The 9785-nt window shown below is 52.8% G+C and overlaps 1 protein-coding gene across 2 annotated transcripts; it reads left to right on the forward strand.

Moving 5' to 3' along the window:
- Positions 1–5171: 5171 nt before the first annotated feature.
- SMPD1 (sphingomyelin phosphodiesterase 1) lies at positions 5172–9681 on the forward strand. 2 transcript variants are annotated; one of them, XM_082661196.1, is made up of 6 exons: positions 5172–5588; positions 6513–7285; positions 7823–7994; positions 8302–8378; positions 8582–8727; positions 8916–9681. In XM_082661196.1, the coding sequence occupies exons 1-6, from the start codon at positions 5289–5291 to the stop codon at positions 9323–9325; spliced, it is 1878 nt and encodes a 625-aa protein (XP_082517322.1). In that variant the 5' UTR covers positions 5172–5288; the 3' UTR covers positions 9326–9681. The 2 variants fall into 2 exon arrangements, with proteins under 2 accessions (XP_082517322.1, XP_082517323.1); XM_082661197.1 differs by having other exon boundaries at positions 8900–9150.
- Positions 9682–9785: the final 104 nt, after the last annotated feature.

Below are 9785 nucleotides of genomic sequence, written 5' to 3' on the forward strand. Positions count from 1 at the left end.
AGAGCATGGATGCCACGGCTCAGACCCCTGAAGGGAAAAGTCTGGGTCGCATCATCAGGTGAGCCACTGAAATCAGCAGGAGTGCTAGCTAAGGCAATCTAAAAGGTCTAGAAGAGGAAAACGATAGGTAACAGTTGCCGTCCTGAGGTCAGCTACTGGGATTTCCCCAAATGAAGCTGCCCCTCACCCTATTTCAGGACAACTCTGAAGGGTCATCTCAGCTTCAACACTCCCATAAAATCCACTGGGTCTTCTACGGAGACAGCATCACAGCTCCACTTGTCCCTCTGCTCAATCCTGCCACCTTCCCTTTCGTTCCACAGCTGTAGATTCCAAGAGCACCTCCTAATAAATCTCTTGCTTTTTCTTTTTGTTGTTTTGGCCGTTCCTCTTAGTTCCCCGACCAGGTATCAAACCCGGGCCCACAGCAGTGAAAGTGCAGACTCTTAACCACTGGACCACTAGGGAATTCCCAAACCTCTTGAATGTTAATCTCTTTCTCAGAATCTGATTTCTGGAGAAAAATGTCGTCCATGTCAGAGGAAGAGGGGCCTTTGATCACTTATCCATAAGGATAAGGATGCTTGATACGCAGCAAGTGATGGTTCCATCAAAGGCAACAATATATGTGAAAACACTGTGAAAAGAGGACTGGGCAAATGAAAAAGGAGGGAGTGATCAAGGATGGTGTTATTGGAGCTTCCCTGATGGCGCAGTGGTTAAGAATCCGCCTGCCAATGCAGGGGACACAGGTTCAAGCCCTGGTCCAGGAAGACCCCACATGCCGCAGAGCAACTAAGCCCCTGCATCGCAGTTACTGAAACCCGTGTGCCTAGAGCCTGTGCTCTGCAACAAGAGAAGCCACTGCAGTGAGAAACCCGCGCACCGCAACGAAGAGTAGCCCCCACTCGCCGCAACTAGAGAAAGCCCGAGCACAGCAACAAAGATCCAATGCAGACAAAAAATAAATTAATTAACTAATTAATTTTTTAAAAAGGAATGGTGTTATTAAGGAGATGGGATATGAGTGAAGGATAAGACTGTCGACTGAAAGAAAAACGCGCAATGTAAATTTGTGAGTTAAGACCTTACTTCGGAACTACAGCCCAGGAGACAGTCTCTAGGATAGCTCTGAGGAATTGCTCCAAAGAAGTAAGGGAGGAGCCAGGGTATAGATGAGGTTTTTGCTGGGAAAAAACAAACATATAGTTGAACATCAAAAGATTGCTGCTAATCACAAGAACAGGCATCTCAAGTTAATTATTTTAGTTCTTTTCCATGTATGGGAAGATGCAAGGATCTTGGTTCATTGAAGTTATTCTTTGTTTTTGTTTTTTTTTGGCCATGCCATGCGGCACATGGGATCTTAGTTCCCTGACCAGGGATCAGGGCCGTGCCCCCTGCACTGGGAGTGCTGAGTCAACAAAATGGACCACCACAGAAGTCCCTGAAGTTATACTTTAAACATGCATCTTAACTATCTAGGCAACTGCAGTGCTTGAGCCTTGTAGAACTGGAGTGATACGCAACATTTTTTGTTTATGAGACTTTGGAAGATAAGGTCTTGGAGAACAGATAGAATGTGGGCCCTGAGGGTCATCAGCGTCCTACATGAGGAAGGACAGAGACGCAGAGCAGTAGCAGTTGAGGAGAAATGGGGCTACTTGAAATCCCTTTCTTAATAACCATCTAAAGATATCCACCCTGTTGGGATGAGTCCCTGGATTCTCCCATCCATGTCTCCCCATTCTCTTGTTAATTAATATAATGTTTTTATTAGCATCTGTAAGACCCATGAAGGGAAGATAACAAATTCAATATGACTTCTTGGACTGGTGCTCCATTATGTAGCAGTAAAGTTACACGAGGTGTCAATGCAAAAGTGATGCCCATGCAAAAGGAGCCTGCTTAACCATAGCATTTCCCATGTCCTGGGTAATGGGTATAGTCAGTGGGTGAATACTCAGGTCATCATAAAGCCAGTTCCACTGTGGCCTGCATATGAAGCAGATCAGCTGCTTTAGCTGAGGTGTTCCACTTGACATTTATGAGGGTTGCTGAATAATTACCCTTATCAGGGTAAACAGACCTTACAGTGGCCTTTATCCAATCCAACAGCCTGGCCATTGCCTCAGGAACAACCTGCTGTGTGTCTGGATCATATAACCATCTGTAATTGTTCCCTAGTAAGCTATGGGTCCTGTATCAACCCAAACATGCTCTTCCATTCTGTAGCATTTAAAAGCAAAGATACTGTCACCAAATTAATCATTCTCACAATCCATTTCAGCGAAGATTATTTAGGAAGTTGATGACACTAATCTATCAAATATAACAACTCCTTCACATTATATCTCCCGGTTTTAGTAGTTTCTTGGTTTTGCCTTCTCCCAACATGTACTACCGTCTTGGTGACCAGAGTCTTAGAGGTACCTGCTGTCATCCCCACATAATTTTTTCCCTGTGCAGGTGGCTCTGAGGCTAGAAACCGAAGCTCAGACCAATCAAAGTCCAAGCCAGCACTCTCTCTTACTTTCATTTTGGCTACTACAGATATCAATAACCAAGAGATTACATAGTTTGCTTTTTTCTTATCAGTTTCCATTTCCTCAAGTACCTAGTGAACCAATGCCCCAGGAATTGGATCTATCTCTAAATTCCACTGCTAAAATTTACCTCTTGCAATTGATTACAGCACATCTGCTGCTTCATACCATGCGTGCCTATGTGGCCACCCAGGAATCCAAGGTTCCTCGTCCTCTGCCCTTTCATCCTACCTCTTCCCAAACCACTTGTTTCCATGAGCTAGGGCCAAGCTAGCAAATCCTACTTCTGACACCAGTTCTGCGGGTGCTTTCTTTGACACCAACCAATTCTCCAACACCAACTAATTTTACAACAATTCAATTAAATTCTGATACTATCTACCTGGAGTTAGCATCAGATTCCACAAATTAAAGAGTTCAGTAACACAAGATTGTCCCCACTCCGGCGGCCAGTCACAATGTTACCAGAAAACTGGGTTAACCTCTCAGTGGATGTCAAGCCAAAAGACACAAAGGAGCCAGAGATTAGGAGAAGGAAGGGTTTATTACTTGTAGCAAGTAAGGTGAACACCAGGAATCTTTCCCAAAGCAGCATCTCCCTGAACAGCATGATTGGGGAAGTTTTAAGCAAAGGGCTCATACGTATTCACGAAGGGGCCTGAGCAAGGGAATTCTGCATAGAATTGAGGCAAAGGTCGAGAGAGTCCCAGCTTTAGTGGACTGAAGTCAGAAAAGGTCAACATTATCATCCCTTAGGTTCCAGTGGCTCTGGTAATTGGGTGCTCACTCAGAGGAGGGGTTTAAATTCTGAAAAACAGCTCAAGCAAGTGCTTCAGGCTGATCTTGAAACAGAACTGGGAGTCTTTGCAACGGATTTGTTGTCTCTTTGCTATGGTTACTTCTCTTGCCTGCTAACAGTCTTGTTTTTTCCCTTAAGATCTTTATTACTGAGACCTCTTGAAGGGCAGGCATTGTGCCAGGCTTAGATCACAAAATGGCTTAGGCCAAAAACGGCTTCTCTCATGTCAAAAAGCTATATCTGATTCTTTTCCTCTGGGGACACCCTAACCTATCTGCTTACAAAATGTCCCAGGTTGCCACCTATACTTCTGACCAACCAGCTGTAAGTTCTAGGGTTCTATGACCCTCTACTCAGGTTTGAAAATTTGCTTAGAACAGCTCACAGAACTCGGGAAAACACCTTACTTACATGTCCTGATTAATACAAAGGGTATAATTCAGGAATAGCCTGAAAGACATGCATAGGGCAAGGCACGCGTGGCGGAATGTCACAGAACTTCCACGCCCTCTGCAGGTATATCCCCCTCCCAACACCTTGATAATGTTCACCAACCCAGAAGCTCTGCGAGAGTTTTTATAGAGCTCAGTCTCCAACCCCCTTCCCCAACCAGAAGACTGGGGGTGAGACTGAAACATCTCACTCTCTGATCAGTTCTTTCTGGTGACCAGCCCCATCCTGAGGCTATTCAGGGGTCCCACCTTAACTCACCTTATTAGCATAAATTCAGGTGTGATTGAAAGGGGCTTGTATAAATAACAAAAGACACTCTTATCACTCAGGAAATTCAAAAGGTTTTAGGAGCTTAGTGCCAGAATCTGGAGATAAGACCAAATATATTTTCTATTATACCATAATTACTCTATCTGATATGATTGGGGTGGGAGGGGCGGGGAGTCACTTGAAAAAAATTCTCAAAGGCAAGCACTGACAGGACTTGGTAGACCTGTGGATCCTGGAGAAGCACTGAGTTACACAGTTTAGGTTTTAATTGCTATTCTGCCACTTAACTTTCCTATGCTTCAGTTTCCCCATCTGTGAAATGGAGGTATTAATAGTATTATACTTACTTCTTAGGGTTGTCGTTAGAACTGAGGATTAGTCATTATAAAGTACCTGTTTCAGTGCCTGGGGCATCCTATAGAGCTCAGTAAATGATAGCTTTCACCATCATCGTTACAGGAAGGTGGGAGACCCAAGTTCTAATCCCTGTTCCTGTCTGTATAGTCATTACCCCTTCTTGGCCACTTCACCATTTTTGAGTCTGTTTCCTCATCCATATAATGAAGGTATGGGTGTCCCCGCATGAGCCCAGGGCCCCTTCCATCTGGAGAAGTCTGAGTCGAAAAGATGATCAGTCAGGGCGACTCAAGGGTGTGGATAGCAGTGGCAGTACATAAGAAATTGAGGGTCGGAGCCCTCTGGGCCGGAGAGGTAACAGTGTGAGAATCCCCGCCCCGCGGTGCTCCCGGCCACCAACACCCCCCACGCCCTCTCCACTTCCCCAGTTTAAAGCCCGGTGGGCCAGGCACTTAGCTATTCCAGGAATTTGAGTGCAGGTTTGGAGAGAGGAGGGGCCTCTCACCAGCCACACAGGATCGGCTTCCGCAAGAGCTGGGCGGCTACAGCGGCCTCGCACAGCTGGCAGAGCCTGGGCGGAATCGCAGGCGGGATCCTGGGCGGGTCCCAGGGGCGCCCGGCCCACTCCGCCTGCACCTCCGCCTCGCTAGGCTTGCCCAGGCTGCCAGCCACCGCGATCAGCTGCGGCGGAACCGAGGCAGAGGAAGGGGCGGAGCTGCTTTGTGGCTTGTCGCCGAGCAGTCAGCCGACTGCCGCGGGGACTGATCGGTGTCCCTGGCACCGCCAGGGATCCTGAGAGCCGACCAGGGCCTACGCCATCCGGGGCCGGGTGCGCGAACCTGCCTGGTCTAGGAAGCCGGGCGATGCCCCGCCAAGGAGTGTCTTCCGGCCAGGGCCGCCCCAGGTCGGGCCGGGAGCAGGCACTGGACAGGTCCTCGGGGGCCTCCAGCCTGAGGCTCCTGTGGATGGGCTTGGCGCTGGCGTTGGCCCTGTCCGACTCCCAGGTTCTCTGGGCCCCTGCCGGGGCCCACCCTCTTCCCGCCCAAGGCCATCCCGCCAAGTTCATTCGCCTAGCGCTCCAGCTCCGGGAAGGCTTTAGCTGGTGGAACCTTACCTGCTCCGCCTGCAAAGGACTGTTCACCGCCATCGACATCAGGCTGCAGGTGAGCGCTCAAGGGGCTGCGGGAGGTGCAGGCCAGAAGGGAGGGCTGGCGGTGGCGGCTGGGGCTGAGGCCGGCGCTCCGGGGTCCCCAAGAGCATCGCTGATGGAGAGGCTGTCCTCCACAAGCCTTTACTGAATTTGCCCCCCTTTGGGGCCCCCCGCGGCTGCACACCACCACCATCACTACCTCCACTGTGACCTTCTGAAGTAAGGAAAGAGCGCGAGTTACATGCTGGGCACCGTGCCAACCCTTTTACACAGGCTGAATCTAGCCTGAAAGGTGGTTTCATGACTGTGGTTATCTCCGCTTTACAAATGAATAGAAGCCCCGGAGCTGAAGTCACTTGTAGGAGGGGCCGGCTGCTGGGGGGTGGGCTGGACTCCCACCCTGGCGTGCCTGACTGAATCCCCTCCGCCTTACACCTGGCACCTCCGGTGCCTGGGACCAGCTGCTCACTCAAAGGGGACCTGAGTCAAGGAGTATCCAGAGGTGTGGGACTCGTTGGGGCTGGGCTGCCTTGACTGACCCTGATGGGGGTGTGAGGAGCGCTGGTTGGTGGCCGTGCTTCGTGGGGCTCCTTGGGGCATTAGGGCCCTCTCCTCGTGTGTGTCCCCAAACCCTGGTCAGTCTGTCATTCCACCCAGCCCAAATTCCAGAGCACTCAGCAGACAGTGCCCGAGAAAGCGAGCTGTGCAAGCAAAGGCTTGAAATGCCACTGAGCTGAAAAGGAAGTGCCGGCCTGGTGACGCCCGAGTCAGGGCAGTGTCTGTGAGAGGCAGGGGTGAACCGACATCTCTTCACCACGTGGTACTGAGTCCATTCTAGCCCCGGTGTGGATGTGGAGGCCCACGGGTCGTATCCAGGTGTTGGCCTGGTCCCTGTGCTCTGTTTCTGACTTCTCGCCACTGGTTCTTCCCGCCACAGAACGAGGCCAGCGTGGCCCACGTGGGCTCCATGGCCATCAAGATATGCACGCTGCTGAAAATAGCACCTCCGGCGGTGTGCCAGTCAGCCGTCCAGCTCTTTCAGGACGACATGGTGGACGTGTGGACGCGCTCGGTGCTGCGCCCGTCTGAGGCCTGTGGTCTGCTCCTGGGCTCCTCCTGCGGACACTGGGACATCTTCTCATCTTGGAACGTCTCTTTGCCGGCCGTGCCAAAGCCATCGCCCCAGCCGCCCGAGCCCCCGGCCCCAGGCTCCCCTGTCAGCCGCGTCCTCTTCCTCACTGACCTGCACTGGGATCAAAGCTACCTGGAGGGCACAGACCCCAACTGTGAGAACCCCCTGTGCTGCCGCCAGGATTCTGGCCCGCCGCCTGCCTCCCGGCCAGGTGCTGGATACTGGGGCGAGTACAGCAAGTGTGACCTGCCCCTGCGGACCCTGGAGAGCCTGTTGAGTGGCCTGGGCCCCGCCGGCCCTTTTGATATGGTGTACTGGACGGGCGATATCCCTGCCCACAATATCTGGCAGCAGTCTCGTCAGGACCAGCTGCGGGCCCTGACCACCGTCACAGACCTCGTGAAGAAGTTCTTGGGGCCGGTGCCCGTGTACCCTGCTGTGGGCAACCACGAGACCACACCCGTCAATGGCTTCCCTCCCCCCTTCATAGAGGGCAACCAGTCTTCGCACTGGCTCTACGAGGCGATGGCCAAGGCCTGGGAGCCCTGGCTGCCTGCTGAAGCCCTTCGCACCCTCAGGTATTTGAGGCCCACGGAAACCCAGGAAGGGAGGAGAAAGATGGATGAAAGTGAAGGGAGCAGGGAACCTAGCATTATGTGTGACTACTCTAGGCTGAGTCCTCAGCTCTCTTCACTGGCCCTCCAAATCGGACCCCACTTTCCATTTCCACCCTTAGCTCCAGCCACCCTCCTTCACAGGGTGAAGGGCTAGCAGCGCACCTCCTCCGTGGTAGTCCGGTCTTCTCTAAAATGCCTTCCCCTCTCTAACCTCCCAGCTTTTCCCAGCTTCCCCAGGCCTAGGTCCTCTTCCCTCTGGATGGCCTTTGCCTCTTCTCGCTCACTTTTCTGTCTCCTAGAGCCTTTAGTCCTCGGAGCCGCTTGCTTCAATCACACGGGCCCTATAATCAGTGCTGTCTGATCTTCAGCTAGAACGTGGGCTTGAGAGTAGGGATGACGTCCTAGGTGCCTCTGCCCTCACCCAGATTCCCTACACAGGACTGGGCATGCAGGTCTAGGGTTATGAATGCATGCTGACCCGTGTTCACTTTGTTTCAGAATTGGGGGGTTCTATGCACTTTCCCCACGCCCCGGCCTCCGCCTCATCTCTCTCAATATGAATTTTTGTTCCCGTGAGAACTTCTGGCTCTTGATCAACTCCACAGATCCTGCTGGACAGCTCCAGTGGCTGGTGGGGGAGCTTCAGGCCGCTGAGGACCGAGGAGACAAAGTGAGCAAGCGTGGTGGGAACCCAGTGGGGCAGGTGCCAGTAGGGTGGGAGGAACAGCAGGCCCTTCACAAGTAGACTTCTCTCTGGATCCGGAGCACCTGTGAGCAGAGAAGCTTGATTTTCGGGCACTCCCAACAGTGTTCCTTGGGGTTTCAGCTCACGGTCACCCTTAGAAAGTCCTTTCTTTTGCTCCCCCTCTCTCTGGCCAGGAGTGCCAGCCACTGTAGGAAAGATGAGTACCAACTAGCCTGGCCAGGGCTTCCTGGACCCCTCTTGCCCTCATAACCTTCCTTAACTCTCCCCACAGGTGCATATAATTGGCCACATTCCCCCAGGGCACTGCCTGAAGAGCTGGAGCTGGAATTATTACCGAATTGTGGAGAGGTAGGAGGGAGGTGTGTTGGGGGCGAGTGGGTGAAGTCTAAAGGTCAGAAACTCCCTCAAGCGTCTCACCATCCCTGCTGCCCCACTGGGGTGGGGACGCTACTTCCTTGAAAAGGATGGAGAAAGAAAGCATCCAGTCCTCCCCAGGTCTCCTCTTCCCCCTTGCTTGAAACTTCTGAATATGATTAGTGTCTTCTGGCCAGGTATGAGAACACCTTGGCTGGTCAGTTCTTTGGCCACACCCACGTGGATGAGTTTGAGATCTTCTATGATGAGGAGACCCTAAGCCGGCCGCTGTCGGTTGCCTTCCTGGCGCCCAGTGCCACCACCTACATCAGCCTCAATCCTGGTGAGTGAGGTGAAAGCAAGTTGTTGGGATAAAGGAGGTCTCTGGGATAGAGGAAGCTGATGAGAGGGAGGAAGTTGTTGGGGTAGAGGAAGGAGGGTTGGACCCAAGGCCGCCCAGGGGCAAGCTCTGCCTCCCCACTGGAGTTGCCTTTGTCCTTTCCCTCTCTGGTCAGCCCTCCCTCCTTGCAGGGTACCGTGTCTACCAAATAGATGGCAACTACTCCGGAAGCTCTCACCTGGTCCTGGACCACGAGACCTACATCCTGAACCTGACGCAGGCGAATGAGCCCGGAGCGACACCACACTGGCAGCTCCTCTACAGGGCTCGGGAAACCTATGGGCTGCCCAATGTGCTGCCCGCCGCCTGGCACGACCTGGTGTACCGCATGCGGAGTGACACGCAGCTTTTCCAGACCTTCTGGTTTCTCTACCATAAGGGCCACCCGCCCTCAGAGCCCTGTGGCACACCCTGCCGCCTCGCCACTCTGTGCGCCCAGCTCTCCGCCCGGTCAGACAGCCCTGCCCTGTGTCGCCACCTGATGCCGGACGCAAACCTCCCTCCTGGCCAGAGCCTGTGGCCAAGGCCACCATTATGCTAATACCCCTAGGGCCCAGAGGTGGGAAAGTGCTTGTCTTAGAAAAGGAGCGAAAACCCCAGAAGGCCACTGTGGTGAGAAGAATGTCTGGTGGAAGAGCTTATCCCTGGGCCCAAGCACACCTCGGAAACAAGACCTCCTTTCCTGGATCTGGTTTAGCAAGATATGGGAGCGGGGCTGGCTGCTCTGAGGCTGCTATCCTTTCATGGCCGTGGAGCAGAGGTCTAAGTTTGCACTGCCCTGGGAAGACCAGACAGAAGCTGTCACCCCAGGCCTGTGCTGGCCAGCCAGGAACCCTGTACTGCTGCTGCTGCCTGGTTGCCAGGCTGTTAAAATAAAAACAAGAGACTTGGACTCCAGACCCTGCTGTGACTGTCCCAGTTTCTTGTTTTGAGGCAGGAAGGTCAAGGGGGCCCTGGAAACGAGCCTAACTGAGGGATCAGGGTACCAGGAGTGATGGTGT

This window comes from Grampus griseus (genome assembly GCF_964374135.1).
Source record: "Grampus griseus genome assembly, chromosome: 8".
Lineage (NCBI taxonomy): Eukaryota > Metazoa > Chordata > Mammalia > Artiodactyla > Delphinidae > Grampus > Grampus griseus.